This window comes from Alligator mississippiensis, chromosome 5 (assembly GCF_030867095.1).
Source record: "Alligator mississippiensis isolate rAllMis1 chromosome 5, rAllMis1, whole genome shotgun sequence".
NCBI classification, from domain to species: domain Eukaryota; kingdom Metazoa; phylum Chordata; order Crocodylia; family Alligatoridae; genus Alligator; species Alligator mississippiensis.
Genome location: NC_081828.1, coordinates 218371293 through 218392126, shown reverse-complemented (window position 1 = coordinate 218392126; position 20834 = coordinate 218371293). Strand labels below are relative to the sequence as shown.

Here is a 20834-nt window from a genome sequence, read left to right as displayed (position 1 = left end):
TCTCGGCACCAAAGGCACACCGCTGGCTCCTGTCCATCTTATTGTCCCCTGTCCACTTATTTCATGGACATTAGGGCTGGACCTAATGAGACCTCCTGAGATTGAGTGCAGCTCCCTGCCTGAGGCAGGAAGTCTGCTGAGGTCAAGCGATCCCAGCAGCATAAGCATCCAGAGGATCTTGGAGTCATTACTGATGCCAAAATGAACATGGGCCGACAGTGCGGGGACGCGGTCAGGAAGGGCAACTGCACCTTGTCGTGCGTCCACAGATGCATCTCGAGCAGGGCCAAGGAGGTGATCCTCCCCCTCTACGCGACACTGGTCAGGCCGCAGCTGGAGTACTGCGTCCAGTTCTGGGCGCCGCACTTCAGGAGGGATGTGGACAACATGGAGAGGGTGCAGAGGAGGCCACCCGCATGATCAGGGACAGCAGGGCAGGACCTACGAGGAGAGGCGACAGGACCTGAACCTGGTCAGCCTCCACAAGAGAAGGCTGAGGGGGTCTGGTGGCCTGTTACAAACTGGTCAGGGGGACCAGCGGGGATTAGGGGAGTCCCTGTTCCCCCGAGCACTGCCGGGAGTGACTGGAAATACCAGTCACAAGCTGGCAGAGGGTAGATTCAGACTAGACATCAGGAGGCGATACTTCACAGTCAGGGCGGCTAGGATCTGGACCCAACTTCCAGGGGAAGTGGCGCTGGCTCCTGCCCTGGGGGCTTCAAGAGGAGGGTGGACGAGCACCCACCCAGCGCTCGTTCCCGCCAGGGCAGGGGTGGGAGTGAGGATGTGCTCGGGTCCCTCCCGACCCCTCCACCGAGGAGCAGGGGCGCTGCGGGGCCCGCCCGCCCGGGACCCCGGCTGTACGCCGCTGTGAGCCCCGCGCCCCGCGCCCCGGGCGGGCGGACAAAGCGGGCCGTGTCCGGCGGTGGCCGCTGGGGGCGCCCTGCGCCGTGTGCCCGCCCGGCCCGGCCCGGCCCGGCCCGCGCCCGCCGCCGCCGCCGCCGCAGCCCCGCCCCCGCCGGAAGCGCCGCGCGGAGCCATGGCTCAGGTGAGGCCGCGCGGCCGGGCCGGGGCCGGGCCGGGCCGGGTCGGGGCCGGGCCGCGGGGAGCGCGTGGGCACACACCCGGGCACGGGGCGCGCCCGCCGCCGCCGCTGCCGTCTCCTCCCCCGGGCCGGGCCGGGCCGGGCCGCGCGGGCCCGCGTCCTTCGGGCGCCTCGGTCGGCCCCGGGCCGGCTGTAACGTCCCTCAGAGGCCCCGAAACGCGCTCCGCGACCCTCCAGAGCCCCGGCGGGGTCTCTCAGAGCCGCGGGCCGCCCGCGGGACCCTGTGAGGGGCTTCAGGATCCCTTGAACCTCCTCCCGCGGTCTTTAAAATCCTTCGGGGGGTCCCCGGGATCCTCCCAAGGCCCTGCGGTGCTCCTTAAGGGTCTCTGGACGCCCTCGGACGGCGTCCAGGATCCTTCAGGGGCCCTCGGACGGTCTCCGGGATCCCTCGGAGGTCCTTCAATGCTCTTTAAGGTCCTTTGAAGGTCCTCAGACCATGCCCGGGATCCTTTGTACGACCCTCCATGGTCTTTAAGATCCTTTGAACGTCCCTGGACGATCCTTGGAAGGCCCTTGGATGCTCTCTGAGATCCTTTGCAGGTGTCTAGATGGTCTCCAGGATCCTTTGAAGGCCCTACAAGGCTCTTTAAGATCTTTTGAAGGCCCTCAGAGGGTCTCTGGGAACCTTTGAAGGTCCTCAGACAGTCTTTGAGATCCTTTGAAGGCTCTCGGACAGTGTCCAGGATCCGTTGAAAGTCCTTCAATGCTCTTTAAGATCCTTTAAGGTCCTCAGACAGTCTTCGAGATCCTTTGATGGTCTTTAAGATCCATCGGAGGCCTTCGGACAGTGCCCAGGATCCTTTGTATGACTTTCAATGGTCTTTAAGATCCTTTGAACATCCCTGGACGGTCTTTAAGATCCTTGGAAGCCCTTTTGATGCTCTTTAAGATCCTTTGCAGGTCTTAAAGCGGTCTCCAGGATCCGTCAGGGGTCCTTCAGTGCTCTTTAAGATCCATCGAAGGCCCTCGGACCATGCCCAGGATCCTACATGATCTTCAATGGTCTTTAAGATCCTTTGAACATCCTTGGGCAGTCTTTAAGATCCTTGGAAGGCCCTTTGATGCTCTTTGAGATCCTTTGCAGGTCTTCAGATGGTCTTTGAGATCCTTTGCAGGTCCTCAGATGGTATTTGAGATCCTTTGCAGGACTTCAGTGATCTTCGAGATCCTTTGCAGGTCCTCAGACGGTCTTCGAGATCCTTTGCAGGTCCTCAGACGGTCTTTGAGATCCTTTGCAGGACTTCAGTGATCTTTGAGATCCTTTGCAGGTCCTCAGACGGTCTTCGAGATCCTTTGCAGGTCCTCAGACGGTCTTCGAGATCCTTTGCAGGTCCTCAGACGGTCTTCGAGATCCTTTGCAGGTCCTCAGACGGTCTTTGAGATCCTTTGCAGGACTTCAGTGATCTTTGAGATCCTTTGCAGGTCCTCAGACGGTCTTTGAGATCCTTTGCAGGACTTCAGTGGTCTTTGAGATCCGTTGCAGGTCCTCAGACGGTTTTTGCGATCCTTTGCAGGACTTCAGTGGTCTTTGAATCCGTTGCAGGTCCTCAGACGGTCTCTGGGATCCTTTGCAGGGTCTCCGGAGGGGTGAGGAGATAAGTGCAAGGAGAGAAGCCCTGTAGTAAATCCATCTGAGTTTGCGGTGTGGTGCTGCTCAATTCACTGATGTTATGGAGCAGTGTCTTAGGCCTGCCTCGAAAGGCTGAGAAGCACGGACGGGGCTGGAAGGAAGTCAGGAAAAAAGACGCAACAAATTTTGAGGGATATAAAAATGAATCGGGGAGGGGAGCATAGATTACAGGAGAATAACTAGGGCTCCAAGGGGGGCAACGAGCCGCGCTCCAGCTGGTGCCCATGGCATCTGAGGAGCCAGCGAAGCGCTGCCCAGAGACGTGCACGGAGGAGGGGGAGGAAGACCGCCCTGCAGTCACCTCGATCCCTTCAGCCAACGCCTCCTTCCCCGTCTGCTAGATGGAGATTTTAGCTAGGGCCGGAAGGCGATTAACCAAGATATCCCAGGCTTTTGCAGGGCTAGGGAGAGTGTGCGTAGAAAATAAAAGGGTGGGGAAGAGCGCAGCCAGAGCCCCAGTAGGAGGATCCCGACAAGGCTACCGCCTGGCACGCTCGCCCCAACCTGCATGAGCACCGGCGTGTCCCTCTGTCCACCACAGACAGACCTGCTTGTTATGCAAAGGGCAGTGGGTCATGGCCCACCATGAAAGCTAACCTATTTACCCCAAATCAAGACGACTTTGAATTGAAGACCAGGGTCTTAAATTCAAAGTCGTCTTGGTTTGGGGTAAATAGCATTGCTTTAATTAGATTCTATACAGAGAAAATTATACATTTGTTATAATTTTCCATGTATAGGGTCTAATTATTGGCTCCTGCCCCAGCCCAAGTCAGCGACCGCCTGCCCCAGGCTAGCACTCAAATCGAAGACTGGGAGGGGCCGTTGCCCCTGTATTGAATTAGTCTTGGATTTGAGTAAATATGGCATATGCCCCTCTCAGTCAGAGACGTCACTGGAAACATGCCAGATTTGGGGGGACAAGAAGGAAGCAGGGAGGGGAGTGGAGGTCACAGGTTGATAACGAGGGTACCAAGGCGGGCACCAAGCGGAGCGCAGCGGCTGGTGCCCGCTGGCCCTCAAACACATCCAAGGAGCCCATGGATGCCGCCCAGAGACGTGCATGGAAGAGCAACAGCAAAAGAGGCTCGTGGTCACCTGGGCTTTCCCCAGCCAGGGTCTCCCTCCTGGTCTGGTAGACGGTGAGTTTGGCCAGAGCCAGGAGGAGGTTGACCAGGAGGCCCCAGGGCTCGGTGGGGCCACAGATGCAGAGTGCGTAAAACAGAAGATGCAGGCAGAAGTGCAGTGCAGACCTCGGGAGGAGGGTCCTGAGACTGCAGCCCTGCGCGCTCCATGTGCGTGTACCAGGGTGTCCCTCTGTCCACGGGGGATAAAATGCTGGGCTGGACAGACCCTTGAGGGGTTTTCTTAAGCTTCCCCCAGAGGTGCTGGTCATTGGCTGCAGCCCAACCTGGGGATGAAGACGGGCTGTGCCAACGCTCCTACTGGGACCAGCCCCACAGGGTCCTGGCTAGAGGGGCACGACCCTCCACTCAGGCTCAGACCGACACTGCATTGGGAGCGGAAAGGGATTTCCCCCCCTGGTCAGATTGGCGCGGACTGGGGGTTTTGCCTTCCTCTACCTGGGGTTTCCTAGTCGTATATTAAACCTTTTATAGCAGCAGGACATTGGCTGCCGCGGTCCCCCTGCTTTCCCCATGGCAGGTTCGGCTGCAATGTCTGGTGCTGCGTCAGGGTTGACAGGAGTTTGGCTAAGAGGTTGGACGGTGGATTTGTCTGGGATGCTTTGGACGGGGCCGATCCTGCCTCGGGCCAGGGATTGGACTAGATGTGACCTCTGGAGCTCCCGTCCTCTGGGGCACGCAGGCATCTCATTTCTCTCCGTGGCTGCCCTCCTTCCCTCTCCTTGCCAGCAGGCTCAGCAATGGAAAGTCCAGGCCGAGCAGGTGGTGCCGTTAGACCCGCCTGTGGCCCCCAACCCACCTTTCAGTGAAGAAACACAGCTACCGGTGCCAGAGACGCCCCCGTGGCCAGAGGTCAACATGGAGACGACGGTAGAGTCGCACGCCACCTGGCTGATGGCGCTGGAGGGGAGGATGGGGAACGCCGAAAGCAAGCTGGTCAGCTGCGAGAGGGCGGCCGTGGAGTTCGGGAACCGCCTGGAGAGCAAGTGGGCCGTGCTGGAGATCCTCATCCAGGAGTACGGGCAGCTGCAGAAGAGGCTGGAGACTGTGGAGAACCAGCTCAAGGAAAAGGATGTCTGGATCCTCAGTATGCCCCCGGGCTCCATGGGGGAGGTTGCCATGGTAACAGCATGTTGATGCAGGGGGTCAGGGGAGGAAAGCCTCCCAATGCTTTAGATGTCCGGGGGGCTGTGGGGAGGTTGGCAGGGCTGACACACCGTGGAGGACTGACTGCTCAGGACCTGGCGGGCGACATTGCGCTCTGGCCAGTAGAAGTGGGGGGAGCCCTGGAAGAATTTGGCGAGCCCTCGAATCCCGAGTGAAAGCAGGGACCCATCAAGGGAGGCCGGGCTGCGCGTGGTCGAGAGCAGAGGTCTCCAAGAGACAGCCCACACAGCTCTGCTGCCTGGCCTACGGGGCAGGGAACATGGCGGCAGCATTCATTGCTGTGCTGCCCATCTCGCCACCAGATTTCTATCTCCCAGGCAGTGTGGCGGGCTGGATCCGGAGCATGGAGTGGGTGCCATCAGTGGAGCAGCCTACGTGGAAATTGGGGGGTGGGAGCAGTGGGGGCTGCCACATCTCCAGGGGCCACAGCAGTTGCTGCTGGGGTTAAGTCAAGTGGCCCTAAATTTCCAGGCCCCCGGAGGCAGGCAACACCACTCCATGCATGGCCTGGCCCCACGCACCCCAGATGCGATTGACACCCCGGGTCTAGAGCTCTGTCTTTGCATCCGAGGCTGGGTCTGCCCTGCGTGGCTTTGCTGGCATAGCTGTGTTGGCTTGGGTGGGGTGGGGAGAGGGCCACAGTGGTAGGACCCCCAGTACTGCCTGAAGGGTGCTTTGTTGGCTTTGCTGTGTTGTCCCAGGAGACAGAGCAGACCTGCCAGCGCACCTGGAACGCCACACGGACAAACCCTGCAGCTCTTTGGACTTGCCCTTGGGCAGCCTTGGAGTGCAAGGGAAATGCTCTCGTGATCAGCCTCTTTCTCCACAGGGAGGGAGGGCTGCAGGGGCTGAATCAGCACCCGGAGAGAGGGGAAAGAAACGTGCATCCCTGGGGGATATATCCATAACAAGGCAGAGGGATCTGAAGGGCAGTGGGCTGAGTCATCTCACAGCTGGAGAGCGAGGAGTCCACTTGCTACATAAAGTTATTGTAGGGTAAAATGCAGGTATGGGGCTTGGAGAGGCTGTGACCTGCCTTGGCTGCAGGAGGCTTTGCCAGGGCAGCAAGTCAAAAAGTGGAGAAGGTGGCAGAGCCGAGCAGAGCTTAGAGCACGAGGAAGGGCACTGGAGTCAGCTTGGGCCATGGCACAGCAGCAGCTGTGCCAGGGAGAGCCGAGGAGGCACCCACAGGAGTTGCGGGGGGCTGGGCTGGGCTGAGACTGGGTGGACAGGGGATGGCAGACCCCCCTCCCTTCCCAGACGCCTGTGGGGGCAGGTGCTGAGCCCCCCACACCACTTGTGATTGCAGGTCCCTGTGAACTCGGAGGCCTCGGGCTGCTTCTCTGAGCAGGAGTGGGGGAACGTGGAGCAGTGGCCTGCGGACCTCCACCGGGACGCTGTGCGGAGCAACTACGAGGCGCTGATGTCACTGGGCCAGGGTGAGTGGGGGATGCCGTGGTCAGCAGAGCACCCAGACGGGTGAGCCCCTTGCGCGGCCAAAGCCCAGGCAGCAAGCAAGGCACTACCCTCCATGGTGGAGCCACCCCTGTCCCCTCCATTTCCCCATTGCCTCTGGGATCATGCAAGGTTCCTCACGGGCTCAGGTGGGGGCTTGGCAGGTAATGCTAATCCCCTTCATACCCTTCCCCAGGCACAGACAGCGTCCTGTCCAGCGCAGAGATCCCATGTGAGGTAACCTTGGGTGATGAGCCCAGCGTCCAAGACCAAGCAGATTCTCAAGGCGCAGAGAGCCCAACAGACTTCAGCCCAGGTGAGGGGAGCCAGAGAGGCAGAGGCTCCAACTAGTCTGTCCTTCCCAGCCAGCTGCAGCTCTCGCCTGAGGCTGCCTGTCCCAAAGCTGTCCGTGATGGGTTCAGTCGCTGCCACGAAAGCCTAACATCCTTCTCTTCCCTGTGAACAGCCCCGCTCACATCCACCCCTGTGGCCAGCTCCTGGGTGAAGCAGGAAGACCCACCGTGTGAAGAAGACCAGAGGGAGATGGTGGAGACGAACATCCCGGCCATGCCCAATAGGGGTGAGTGCTCGCACAGCAACAGCTGGGAAGGGAAGAGCGGGGCTGGGGGTGACTCCTGTCTGTTTGTATTATTCAAGTATCATGGGCCCTAAGGCCCACCCAGCTAACTAATAGCCCCGTATGGGGCCAATGGGTGAATAATACAACAACATTTCGTGGGACAACAAAGGCAACAACAGGGTGGGAGAGTTGTGTGGGTCAAAGGGTCAAAACATGAGAATGAGTGCTCCTGAGGAGGACACCGAGCAGAGCCCCCCAGGCCGCGCCTGCCAGTCCTCAAAGGCATCCAAGGAGCAGTGCAGCCCCACAGTCCCCAGGCACCTTCCCTGCCAGAGCCTCCTCCTAGTTTGGGGGCGATGCCTAGCAGCAAAAGCCTGGATGCGGGGAGGTGACTGACCACTGCCTTTCTGCTGGCAATCTGGGCCCTGTTAGAAACAACAGCCCCTTCCACACACACACAAGCTTCTCTGGTGGGACATCCGTAAAGGCTTTTCCATCCTCCTGCTTGGAGGAATAATCCCCCCGGCTTCCCCTTGTGTCTTCCAGCCAAGAAGTCTCTGCAGAAGCAAGGCACCGCTGCCCCAGACCTGCCACGGGTGGCCCTGGTGCGCCTGGAAGATGCCTTCCCGCAGCTGGCGGAGAAGCTGCAGATCTCCCGCAAGGGCAGGCGTGGCTTCACAGTACAGAAGAAGACTCCCACGGGGGGCAGCACCGGGCCGGCCACCCGTAGTCAAAGAACGGCCAGCTGTCCTGCCCCCGGCACCGAGCAGCTGAAGGATCTGCCAGAAGTGATGCCACTGCGGTGCAGCAAGTGCCGGAAGCACCTCAGCAGCGACGAGGAGTACGTCGAGCACATGAACTTCCACAAGGTGAAGCGCGCCAGCAGACTGGCTGTCCAGCAGAATCCCATTCTCCAGCCCACCCTCAGTAGCCCAGACCAGGGCAACCCAAAGCCGCAGGGTGGTGCCAAGAGCGAGGGCAACCAGGGGCTTGGCCCTGACCCTGACCCTGGCTCCCTCCAGCTCCCAGAGGGTCCCGGTGTCCAGGGCCCACACACCTGTGTGAAGTGCCGGAAGAGCTTCCAGCTGGAGATGAGCCTCGTGTTGCACCAGCGTGTGCACGTGCGAGAGAACAAGGGCTTGCAGCGGCCTCCAGGCAACTTGGGAACAGGGCAGCCGCTACCTCCAGCCAGGGCCCCACCGCTGCCCCCCGGGCAGAGGCCGTTCAAGTGCCCCAGCTGCCCCAAGGACTTCACCAGGAAGTCCCGGCTCAACGACCACGTCCGCGCCCACACCGGGGAGAGACTGTTCCGGTGCCCCTGCTGCCCGAAGGAGTTCACCAAGAAGTCCAAGCTCACCGACCACATCCGCGTGCACACCGGCGAGCGCCCCTACGCCTGCACCCTGTGCATCCAGCGCTTCAAACGCCGCCACCACTTGCTGCGGCACCAGCACGTCCACAACCGAGTGCCGGCCTGCCGCTGCAGCCAGTGCGGCAAGAGCTTCCGCTACGAGGAGTCCCTGAAGATCCATTTGCGAACTGCCTGCCCTGCGCTGCAGGCCCACCGCAGCTTCTTGGTGTCCCCCGGGGACTGACAGGGAGCCCCGGCACTGGCCGAGGTTCTCTGGGTCCAGGCTCCTGCGTGAGCCAAGGGAGGCTCGGGCTTTCTAGTTGACCTGCCGGAGATGGGAGCCCCGCTCCCGTCGATTACCTCGCCTCCGGCAGGCTCCTCTGAAAATCCCAGCCTGCCACGTTCCTTTAGCCCCCCAGCACGTGTTGGGCCCTGTAGGCCTATTTAGAGCAGCCAGCCACTCGCGGCACTGTCCTGGGAGGTGCAGTGAGCCCCACCTACATTGTTAGCAGCGGCCCATGATGTGGGTGTCCATCTGGAGGTGCCTTCCAAGGGCCAGGGTCTCGGGGGGGTGCTTGAGACTTCACTGTAGCAGTCCCAGAGGCACCCACAGAAAACAGGGACCTCAGCGTCATCTGTTGCTGCTAAAAAATGTAGGCCGGGATGTGCGGATCCCCTCACCATGGAAACCCGTGGTCATAAATGGGGGGTTTCCCCAGGGAGAGTGTTCGGGCCAGGTCTGTTCATCCCAGTGTAGTAGTACAGTGCTGGTCCCTCCTGTGTTGTCTTTTTCTTTTTCTTTGCCAGGGTAGCACGCCGAGTCGTTCCCCCAGGTCCTGTAGCCCCCCAGCCTAGCCAGTCATTCCCCACTTTGTATTTGTGTATTTGATTGTCCTGTCCTAAGTACAGGGCTTTACACTTGTTCTTATTAAACCGTGTCTGATTGACCTCAGGTGGCTTCTTCAGTTTATCCAGGTCTCGTGTCTTCGCCCGGCCCTCCGGGTCTGCCACCCCCAGCATCCCTGCCCTCCACCCCGTGACCCAGCGCGGGGCCAGGCCCTATGGCAGGCGTGCCGCAAATTGAAGTGCTGCGCCCTCTCTTGAGCGCCCCTTTTATATCGGTTTCCCCTGCCCGATCGGCTGCTCTGCTTTCTGCTCCCTGCCCGATCGGCTGCTCTGCTTTCTGCTCCCTGCCCTGAGTGCCGCGTGCCCGACCGTGGCAGCTAGGACGGGCAGGCTGGGGTTATGAAGTGGCGGGCGTTGGATGGAGAAGCGAAGTAAGCTGTCCCACGTCAGCGAGGACCTTCAGGGAGGACGGAGGTGGGGGAGCCGGCTTCTCCGGCATCCTCGGACCGTGCACGGCTCGCCTGGCGGTTCTGCGATCTCGTGTCCAGCTTCGCGTGGAAGCCGTGGCTGCGCGTCCTGCGGCAGGTGGGCACATCTCCCTCCTCTGTAAATGCAACTGGGCCCCGCTGCCCGCCTTGCCCTGCCTGCCCCCTTCATCCGGGTTCCGCAGGTCACCATTGACACGCGGGGCCTTTAATCCGGATCCCGCCGGTGGCCATTTACGCGCAGGAGCTGCGCGCGCCGCCCGCCGGCCGCCAGGGGGCGCTGTGGGCGCCCCGCCCGCTCCCGGCATGCCCCGCGCCGCCCGGCATGGCCGCCGCGCCCAGCCGGTAGTGCGCATGCTCCGCCTGCAGCCATGGCCGAGTGGGCGCCCGCGCAGGTAGGGCCCGGCCGGAGGCCCCGGCGGCGCTGTGCGGCGCTGCTCTGCGCGGCGGCGCCCCCTGGCGGCGGGGCGGGGCGTGGCGGGGCAGGGCAAGGCCGGGGCCCCGCCCCTCCTCTCTCCTCCTGCTCCGCAGTGCGCTCCGCTTTGGGGTGGGGGCGTTTACACGGTAGCAGCGGGGGGGGGGGAAGCAGAGTAAGGGGGGGGTGCAGGCCCCGTTTCTCCTCCTGCAGGCGAGTTACTGGGGGTCGCCGAGCAGGGAGGCCTGGGTCAGCAGTGTGGGGGGCAGGATGAATACGAGCCACATTCCCACCCGCTCCCACGGGGGCACAGGTGATGCAGGCGGGTCGGACCCCCCCCCCAAGCAGCATTTGGCGGGGCCCGTCGTGGCACCGGGCGGCGGTCACGGGGGCGCCGCGAATAGGGTTTTGGCCCCGCGCTTTGAGGGGACGAGTCCGGCGCCGGGCGAGGTGACCTTGGGCGGGCCGGCCGCGGTGCAAGGTCCTTCGCTGCGCTCCCCCGACGAAGCCGAGTCCGAGCTGCTGTTAGCGCAGAGCGTCCGACGCCGGCATCATTTAATCCCGGGATAATTGCTGTCTGTCCGTACGCTGCTGGGGCGGGACACGGCCTCATTGCTCTTCTTCGTCTTGGCAAACAGGATCTGGACTGGGACATGGAGTCCCAGGACCTGTGCCTCGTGCAGCCCCTCGACGTCCCCGAGCAGCCCCCCGTGGGCGAGGCCGACCTGCCGACGGCGGAGATTTCCTTGACGCTGGTGGCCGAGATCCAGGCGGTCGACAGGAAGGTGGACTCCCAGGCGGCAAAGCTGATGAACCTGGAGGGCCGCATGCGGATGGCCGAAACCAAGCTGATCGGCTGCGAGAAGACGGCGGTGGAGTTCGGCAACCAGCTGGAGAGCAAGTGGACGGCGCTGGGCACCCTGATCCAGGAGTACGGGCAGCTGCAGAAGAGGCTGGAGAACATGGAGAACCTGCTCAAGAACAGGAACTTCTGGATCCTGCGCCTGCCGCCCGGCACCAAGGGGGAGATCCCCAAGGTGAGGACATCCCAACTCGTCCCTATCAGGCGCCGAAGGGGCTTTTCCGGTCCTGCCAGTATTGTGCAGTCGCCGTTTTGCTGTGCAGCCTTTCTCGTCCCCTTACAGGGCTGCCCTGCAATCCCTTCCCTTTCTCCCATTGCTTCCCAAAGCGAATAGGGTCTTTCCGTGTCGCACCTTGCTCTCCCATCGTAGAAAAGGAGGGTTGGAGGGGACCTCAGGAGCGACTTCCACTTCCAACCGTTGTTGGAGGGTCCCTTCCAACCCTCGTTTTCTAGTCCAAGCCCCTGCTCTAAGCAGGACCAGCCCCAATTACATCCTTCCAACCAGGGCTTTCTTGAGCCGGGCGTTAAAAACCAAGCCCAGGTTAAGGGGAGGCTTTCCCAAATTGACTGAGAGATTGGAAACGGGCCAGCCAGCGCACAGGCGAGGCAGAAGTAAGAGCGTTCCTCTTCCTCTTTTGTGCCCCATCTCTTGCACATGGAGAATTCATGGTATAAATGCCACGCGGCAACCGACTCTGTGTTTCGTGGGGGAGTTCAATACAGTCCTGACACCTCGAGGAAGCCGAGGCTGGCCAGCTGAAACACTATTTGCTAACCAAAGCCTCCGCTGTGAGAAGCTGAATATGCAAAGTGCCCAGTGCAGTTCAGCCTGTTTGTATTTATGCCCCAAGTACCAGGCAGACAGGCATGGGGGGAAAGCAGGCGGCTGCTCTGGGTGCTTGCAAAATAGGTTTGCAGCTTACGTGGTCAGACCCTTTGCTCCTGCAGAATTGCATGTGTGCTGCTCGGAGGCCCCGCTCTGTGATCGCAGCACAGTCCAGCACAGCGCCTGGGGCAGAATTGCAGAATCACAGACAATGAGGGCTGGAAGGGATCTCAGGAGGTCACTTCTAGTCCAACCCCTGCTCCAAGCAGGACCAGCCCCAGCTACGTCATCCCAGCCAAGGCTTTGTCTAGCTGGGTCTTCAACACCTCCAATGATGGAGGCTCCACCACCTCTCTGGGGAGCCTGTTCCAGTGCTTCACCACCCTCTTGGTGACAAAGTTTTCCCTAATATCCAACCTCAACTTCCCTTGCTGCAGCTTGAGCCCATTGCTCCTTGTCCAGCCATCTGCCCCCACTGAGACCAGTCCAGCTCCATCCTCTTTGCAGCCCCCCTGCAGGGAGGTGAAGGCTGCTATTCAATCCCTCTCAGTCTTCCCTTCTGCAGACTGAATCAGCCCATTTCCCTCAGCCTCTCCTTATACGTCATGTACCCCAGGCCCCCAACCATTTTTGTTGACCTCCACTGGACTGTCTCCACTTTGTCCACTAGTCGGGGGCCCAAAACTGGACACAGGACTCCAGATGTGGCCTCACCAGTGCTGAATAGTGGGGAAGAATTGCTTCCTTAGATGTGGGATGTTCTCAGCCAGAACCAGAGTGACTGATCCGCCCCCCCTTGTGATTGCAGGTCCCAGTGATATTCAACGACGCCTCATTCAATTTCTCAGAGCAGGAGTGGAAAAACTTGAACGAGTGGCAGAAGGAGCTGTACAGGCACATCATGAAAGGCAACTATGAGGCTGTGATCTCGCTGGGTAAAGATTGACTGGGTTTGCTTCTTTGTGCGAAGCTGCAAGCTCTCTGAGGCACCAGGTTTTTAGAGTCGCTGTTACATCAGCTCCATTACTGCTCACACACTGTAGGGTCAGAGAGGGCCAGTGGGGTCAGGCAGTGGGATAGCGAGACATTCACCCAGGAGGTGGCGGGTTCTGGGCAGCCTGGACTTTCAGTCCCTGTTATTTTAGCAGCAGGTGGGCATCCCGATGCCAACTGTGCTGCAGTTGTGCTCCTCGGCAGCACCACGAGATCGTGGAGAGGAGAGACCACCCACTGGTACCTCTTCTCATTAGGCTGGTGCAGGTGGAAGTGGTGTTCACTAAGGAGAGGGGGGCACGGGTGCTTGTGCTAAGGTCCACAGGTCCGTTGCAGGGGTCCATCAGCCTGCAGGAGAGGCAGCTCCCGTCTCCTGGAGTGCCCTGCAGTGTCCTCAGCCTCGTAGCAGAGACAGTGTTCCCTCTTGTAGAAAGCAGGACCCTCCATTTCAAGCAGCTCGATATTCTGCCAGTCTCATTCTGGCAGCGTCCTGTGGCCGCAGGAAATAGTCCCCCTCGGCTGTGCTTGCTTTTCATAGGTACCAGGTGCCCCCGTATGCTTCAGAGAGGGAGCTCGGTGAAAAACACCAGAGACAAAAGGACGTTTCTGTCTCCAGCCTCTCTTCCCCTCTTCTGTGACGTCCGGGAGCTTTGCTGGCTCTGGGCGCAGAGTACAGCTTTTGTTACAGCCCAGTCCAGCAGGGTCACTTCTGCCCCACTTCAAGCAGGCTGGAAAAGAGCAGCCCCTGACCATTGCACAAAGAATAAAGCAGAGCCCTTGGGAAGCACAGACAGATTTCCCTCTCACCCCTCAACACTGGCATGATCAGGAGCACCCCTGCCCCCACGAGCCATGTGAAGGCCTCTTTAGCTCCTTTCTCATTACCTCTCCTGGCCGCGTAAGGAGGCCGGTCTTCGGTGCCGGGGTGTATCCTGCCTCGTGTGCCGTGAGCAAGAGGGAAATATTCTGACCCTTTTCCGTATGCAGATGCTGCCATCTCCAAGCCCGACCTTCTGTCCCGCATTGAGCAAGGGGACGATCCCAGTGACGGGGACCAGGGAGACTTTGAGGGAAGAGAAACCCCTAGAGATCCCAATATGGGTGAGTAACAGCCTGAAACCCATCAGAAACAGTGAGAGAAAGGAGCCGGAGCCCTGGCACTTATCCCTTCTGATGAGTTTTGTCCACGTTTTCCTCTCCTACCTAGCTCTAACCCCACTTGCCCTCACTCCTGGAAAGCCACATCCAGGGTTAACAAAGCACTGTTCAATTCTCTTCCCTGTGAACAGGATTTCCCGGTTCTACTCCCACCGAGAGCTCATGGAATAAATACGAGGAAACGCCGGCTGCAAACCAGGGGATCACTGATGAGAAGGGGGTCCTGACAGACCCTGGCACATGTGAGTTTTGTGGACAGAGCATCCCAGGGCACCAGGTAGTCGGAGGGAGAGATGGGGCTACACTTAGCATCTGCTCTCTGTGGGGCAGGTGGCAACAGACTGTGTGTATTGAGGGTGGATGGAGCATCTGGTGTTGCAGCCTGGGTGTGTTACCAGAGGAGGGAGGGCAGGGACTGTGAGGGGTACTGGAAAAAGAGGCGTTGATGCAAGGTAGGAGGTGAGGAAAAGGGGAGAGTCCCCTGGATGGAGATGGCACAGAGAGTATTGGGCAGGTCAGTCAGTGCCAGAGCTGAAGGAGCCTGCTGTGGTATCTGGGGTAGCGGGAGCAGCTGAAGAGCACGTGCATGGGACAGGGCTGAGACTGGATAGGGCCTTGCAGTTGCTTAGATGCTTGGTGTAGACCCCCTCATCCCTGAATTTTGGGGGGAGGGATTTAGGAAAACCACAGAAACACCCAGTTGTAGTGCAGGGTCTGAGACCTGCGAGTGCCCTGGCCTCAGGGAGAGGAGACAAGGCAGCCCCCTCTGCAGTCAGAGGCAGGGCAGGGGATTAGGGTCCAGTGCCCATCGCGGTACCGCAGCCCTGGCTACCAGCAGCAGCAGTGCACATCTTCCTGGAGGGGAGCAGTGAATCCCCCCAGGACACAAACGGGGCATGCGGAAGTGGAGTCCAGCCCAGCACTTGTCCTTGTGACTGCTGGGATGGGAAGAGAGGTGGTACCTCCCCATGGCGGTTTCTGCCAAGCCTGTTTACAGAGATACCCAGTGGTCAGCCAGTACCTGCTCCACTTTGGGGAACTACATAAGATACTGTGGCCTGATTCCTCCTTCGACCCGTTAACACAAATCAGTTCTTCACCAGCCGCTGACTTGCTGGGGTTTGCCCCTTGCAATGGAATCGAGGGCCCCTGAGACCCATGAGTCAGAGCTGGGTAAAACGTTGCTTGCCTTACGAGACCAAATAAAAGAGCAGGACTGCACACGGACGGAGGAGAGGGAAGCCGTGCAAAACAGCCACCATTCGTTCTACCCCTGTAGGGAGAGACCCGAAGCAGGTGAGGGGGCAGGGAGTTACCGTCCTGGCATCCCGTTCTTTTCAGGGGCGCTGTGCTGGGGAGCATCCTGTGTCCCCTTATGCATATTCACCTCTGGGAGTGTGCCCTTCTCCATATCTGTCCTCCCAGACCCACTTATTTTGAGATTCCCACTCTTTAGAGGTTCCTTCACCATCACTAACAGGTGTGCTAACAAGCTGCCCCGGTGGCTTATTGCTGCAGTAATTTATTCCCTAAAAACACCTTCACGCATCCACAGTTTGCATCAACAGCTTCTTTTGTTATCCTCGTCAACTGAGCCTCCCTTCCTATTAGCAATGCAAAGCCCTAAGGTCATTCACCTGTTACCTTCTCACATCAAAGGCTTATATATTGGGCGTTGCCTTATGCCAGGCCTGTAAATGACAGGTCCCAAGTCCCACTATATTTTCTTCTTGCATTACAGCAGTGATTCTCACCCGAGGTGACGGGGCACCCTGGGACCTTGAGTTCCTTTCAAGGGTGCCATGGGGTGCCACACGATGCTAGCACAATTAGGTGTGCACGCATGATTCACCTGATAAACCCAGAGATTTCAACTAGGAATCCAGAGTGTTAAAAACATGCTGCCCTGCTGCAGTCTGAGTTCTCTGCAACAGAAGAATTGCTCTGGGGTTTGTCTGTAGTCAAACACCAGGGTGGATAAAAATCAACATTTAAAAAAATAAAAAAACAGATTTTTTTTAATTTAATCATATTTTTGTTAAAATGCTTTTTAAAAAAAATAAACTTATAAAAAGTAGTTTTAATTTAAGATATGTTAAAGCTCAAAGATACCATCATGAAGTAGGGATTATAACTTCTAGGTATATACTATTTGAGACAATCTATTCATGTAACCTTTTCAGAAGTTTTATAAATAGGTCACAACAGGCCATGGGCTATATTCGGGGCCCAATCTTATCGGGGTCCCAGAGGCTCCTCTACAGATTAGTAAAGAAAATCGTTCTACCCAGTGGGACGTAGTGCTCAGTCTAGAAGATCCCATAAACATCTCGGTGATGCTTTGTTTCAGACTCAAACTGTGGATGTGCGTCTCCAGAGATCATGGGCAGACAAGGTGCTTTGGGTAGATGAGATATCTTTTATTAGACCAACTAAATATGCCGTTCTTCAGGCATAGGGCGAGTTTGTCGTCTCCAGAGATCACATCCTTGTTAACAGCAGCGTGTGGAGATGAGAGAGAACAGGCCTGATGCCCACCCATCAGCCCTCTGGTCTCTGCACGTTTGTGTACACACGGTCAAGCCCTTACCTCTTTCTAAAAGTGCAGAGCTTCAAGAAGTTAAATGAATAAAGGAAATCAAACGACAATGATTAAATTGATATCTTCCACATTGCTGGGGTTTTGGTTGTAGCCGTGTTGGTGTAAAGACATTTTTACCTTGTATTATTACCGTTGTAGTGCTTTCCTTTGGCCTTTTTTGTCCCTTGCTTTCTTCCCCCCCTCCCTTCCCTGCTTTACCTTTTGTTTTTCTGTTTCTACCTATTTATATTTTCCTGACATCCTGTCACATTTTTAGCTTCTCTCATTCCTTGGAGTCTCAGACCAGCAGACTCCCCATGCCTCATGAAGGGCGACTGCGCCCAAAAGCTTGCCAAGAACTTTTTTCCAACGACTCATTTGGTCTAATAAAAGATATCACATCTACCCAAAGAAGCTTGCCTGCCTATGAGTAAATTGAGGCTTCCTGACCAGTGATTTTAATCACCATTTAAATTGATATGATTTCAGTCAAATCCACCCTGTCAAACACCAAGGGAAAAGTGAGAGCTGATATTGTCCAAGGGATGCCTTACATCTGCTGAGGGTGCCTTGAGTCTACAAACGTTGAGAACCACGGCGTTCTAGCAAAGCAAAGGTTAAGGTATTAATACATGAAGCTTACTCATGCACACTAAGAGCAGCAAGGATGCAGCATCAGGAAGCTAGAAATGAGGAAATTCCAGAATTAAAAGACACCATGCTTCACCACTTTGTGGGGGGGTGGGAATCTGCAGTCTGATAAGCACAGCCCTGACACAGAGGTCAGCCTCTGCCCTGGCACATGGCACAGCCTTGGGGTCACTGGCACTTTGCAAGGGAAAGGGTACGGGGATTGCTTTAGCCCATCAAAGCAATGCATACAGCATCCTTGCTTTCAGAAAGAGCTCAGCTGGGTTGACTGATACTTCACAGCAAAGAATTGGCCTGCGGCAGACACCCGGCTTGCTGCATTTCAGGTCCTTACCATGGGAAGCAGCGGGCAGCCTCACTGCTGGGCCGTGCTGGAAGCCAAGCCTATAGCTTTTCAAATCCAAATTTCTGCAGAAATTGGTGTTTTCAGGCCCCGCCTAGAATGACAGCATCTGCGGCGTTCCTGCGTCTCTGAATTGCAGACCCCGATATCTGCCAGACGTCAGGTCACTGGTGTTCAGTGGTTTCTGTTTACTGCTATCTGTGGTAGGCACATAGTGCTAGGGGCTGTACAAAGCCCGAAGGAAAAGTGGTTGCTCCCCCATTTATTTTTACTTTTTTTCCTTGCTCCAAACTATAACCGCCCATCTGCAAAGGTCTGTTCTGCTTTATCTCCCTTCGCTATATCCATAGACCTTACTATCCTGGTGCCCAGACCTTAATGACAATCAGGAATATTTTGGCCTTGTATTCCTGGAGCTCCCCAGGGGGAACCATGACTGTGTTGTGCCAATTGCTGTCTGACAAGAGAGAGCTTGTCACCTCAGTCATCGGGTTTTCAGTGTCTCAGAGGAATTAAATGGGCCCCACCCCTACCCCCCATCTTTCTCTCTGTTCTGGCAGATGTGCAGCCGGGTGATGAGGACAGTGCCGAAAACCCAGAGCTTTCCAGCATGGTACCAGGGAAGTGGGAAGAGGGTTTCCCAAGCCCCACAGAGGAAGTGAAGCCGCCCAACAAGAGTCGGAGCAGTGCAACAGCGCAGCAGAGGAGCCCGCCGGGCCCCGGGCTGCGCCGTTCAGCTCGCCGGGGGAAGGATGCCGTGAAGAAAGAGCCCTCTGAAGAGGCCTACGCTGCAGAGGGGCCGTACATCTGCTGCGAATGCGGGGAAAGCTTCCTAGACAAGCAACTCTTCGCCACGCACCAGAAGGTCCACGGGTTGGGCGGCACCTGCCCCTTGCTGGAGCCCGGGGAGAGCTTCCGGCAAAAGCCCAAAGCACCTTCCCCGCGAACCCAGGCGCCCGTCCGTGCCAAGCCACCCAAGCGCCCCGAGGCCGAGCGGGGCGGCAACGTCAAGTACAGCTTCGTCCGGCACCAGGCCAACCACATGGTGGAGCGACCCTACACGTGCACGCAGTGCAAGGAGAGCTTCAGCCTGGAGGTGAGCCTCATCCTCCACCAGAAGCTGCATACGGGGAAGGGGGACGGGCCGCTGACCTGCACCTACTGCGGCAAGGACTTCCGGGACCTGTCCAAAGCCATCCGGCACCAGCGCATCCACACGGGCGAGAGGCCCTACCAGTGTACGCAGTGCGGGAAGAGCTTCATCCGGAGGGATCACCTGCTGAAACACTGGCGCGTGCACACCGGGGAGACGCCCTACCAGTGCCCCGTGTGCGGGAAGCACTTCCGCTACAAGGAGTCCCTGAACTGCCACCAGAAGATCCACACGCGGACCTCAAACGCCCCGACCCCGGAGGACGCACAACACGCCGAGACGGGGACGCAGACCGGCCACTTCTTTGTGAAGAAGGAGAGCAAGCCGTAGCGCCGGGCACGGCGGGGATGCACGGGCTGTTGCGTTTTGGGCGGAGGGAAGCCAGCCAAGGGCAGCGTCATGGAGAGGGACCCCCAGTCCACTGCTTCCCCGCGTCATCGTGCTCCCAAGCCGGCTTTGTTGAAGTGTAAACGGCGTTCCTCTTCATAACTGTCCGTAGCCAGGCTGAGCCGCCGCCGCCACCTTCCACCTAGGGTCATGTGGGACTTGCATAGTTTTTAGCTATTCCCCTGCACGGGTTTGGATCCCCGCCCCCAAGAGAATCGCGGTGCAAGGTTCTCCAGAGTGGCGGCAAGGGGGCTTGAGCAGCTGTTCCCACCTACCAGGCACATGATCGGAGTTTTCCAGGCCCCCGTTTCCCACTCCAAAGCTGGAAGCACGGAGTTGGGGGTGCCGTTCCCCAGCCGCGGGCTCTGTTAAGACACCCTGAACAGTGCTGCTGTGCCGTGGCTGCAGGGCTGGGATTAGGGAGAGGAGAAGGAGCGAGAATTGAGCTGGGGAGGTGATGATGATGAAGAATACAGAGCAAGGAAGAAGGAAAGGGGCTGTGGGGAGAGAAGAAGGAGAGAGAAGGGTGTAGGTGTGTGGGGCATTCACTCAAGCAAGAGAATTTCTCCACGGAGAGGACTGCGTCCTCATTGAAGGGCATAACTTGACCCAAGCAGGCTGCACCCGGGTCTGGCCCGAAGGACAGGCGCCAGCTCTCCGTTCACACGCGCTCCTACCACCGACGGTGACTTTTACTGGGTCTGGTCACAAACTCAGGTAGGTCGGAGGAGTGAAAAGCGACTTCTGCTAACCCCTGTAAAGAGATGTTTGCTTGTTTTTAGGTAATCACGTAGACGAACTAGTATTCTATTATTATAATTATTATTATTCGGCAACGAAACACGTGGCGCTATATCTCACGGTTGAACTAAAACCCTTAGACGTCGGAGGTAACGGGCCTCCTTTTCAGACATCTTTGTACATATCGGTCGAACGCTGCAGGAGCTAAGTGTCGTCGTTAATGAGGTGACTGTAACTAGGTGTCTCTTCCTCTGTGTCATGTCAGCTGCTGGTGTGTAGTCGTGCCTTTGTAACACCTTTTTTTGTAGAGTCCGTCAATACAGTGTTCCTGTTCTGAAGGCCGTGTGGGGTGAGTCGTGGTACGTCTCTGTCTGCCTCCGCACCGATCCGAGCCCCTCCTCTTCTGTGCGTCTTTATCCCCCTTCCTCTGCCCGGGCTGCGAATTCTGTTCGCACTTTCCTAGTTGGCCGGTATCTACGCTGATAGGGGAGGACAGAAATCCTGTCCTGCCACAAACGCAAGGATCGGCTGAACCAAAGGGACATATTCCCGATGGGTCTGGGGGGAGGAGGCTGCACTCGCACGTTCAAGCTTTTTGCAAGCGCTGGGGCTAGAAACCCGCGGCGGCTGGTGTGGACGCAAGTGTCGTCGTCCCCTGTGTCCCCTTCACGCCAGGAGCTGGGGCCGCGAGGAAAACACCCAGCAGCAAGATGCTGGAAGCGGTCTGCTGCTCTGGGGCCGCCAGGCGGGTGATGCCCAAAGCCTCCGTCCCGAATCGCCGCAGCCCCAAACTTGGGGGATCCTTATGGTTCCCGGGCCCTTTCCTTTCAGGGTTGTGTCTGTCCCTGCCTCGAGTCGCCGGGGTGTCTCCTGTGTCCCTGGGCAGCCCCAGGCAGGAGGGGGCAATGCTGCTTACCCCGAGGCTGTCGGGAATGCATAGGGGATGGGGCCAATGCTGCA

General features: G+C 58.1%; 2 protein-coding genes across 5 annotated transcripts; both read left to right on the top strand.

The window, feature by feature from the left end:
* The first annotated feature begins 966 nt into the window (after positions 1 to 966).
* Positions 967 to 9385, top strand: LOC102569131 (zinc finger protein 777). Of its 3 annotated transcripts, none has more exons than XM_059729403.1 (6): positions 967 to 1048; positions 4613 to 5002; positions 6357 to 6486; positions 6699 to 6818; positions 6969 to 7082; positions 7629 to 9385. In XM_059729403.1, the coding sequence occupies exons 1-6, from the start codon at positions 1040 to 1042 to the stop codon at positions 8675 to 8677; spliced, it is 1812 nt and encodes a 603-aa protein (XP_059585386.1). In that variant the 5' UTR covers positions 967 to 1039; the 3' UTR covers positions 8678 to 9385. The 3 variants fall into 3 exon arrangements, with proteins under 3 accessions (XP_059585386.1, XP_059585387.1, XP_006277214.2); XM_059729404.1 differs by lacking the exon at positions 967 to 1048 and adding an exon at positions 1119 to 3877; XM_006277152.4 differs by lacking the exon at positions 967 to 1048 and having other exon boundaries at positions 1119 to 5002.
* Positions 9386 to 10054: 669 nt separating this feature from the next.
* LOC132243199 (zinc finger protein 777-like) lies at positions 10055 to 20212 on the top strand. 2 transcript variants are annotated; one of them, XM_059729422.1, is made up of 6 exons: positions 10055 to 10159; positions 10818 to 11216; positions 12676 to 12802; positions 13848 to 13961; positions 14150 to 14260; positions 18154 to 20212. In XM_059729422.1, the coding sequence occupies exons 1-6, from the start codon at positions 10136 to 10138 to the stop codon at positions 19074 to 19076; spliced, it is 1698 nt and encodes a 565-aa protein (XP_059585405.1). In that variant the 5' UTR covers positions 10055 to 10135; the 3' UTR covers positions 19077 to 20212. The 2 variants fall into 2 exon arrangements, with proteins under 2 accessions (XP_059585405.1, XP_059585404.1); XM_059729421.1 differs by lacking the exon at positions 10055 to 10159 and adding an exon at positions 10246 to 10311.
* The last annotated feature ends 622 nt before the right edge of the window (positions 20213 to 20834 follow it).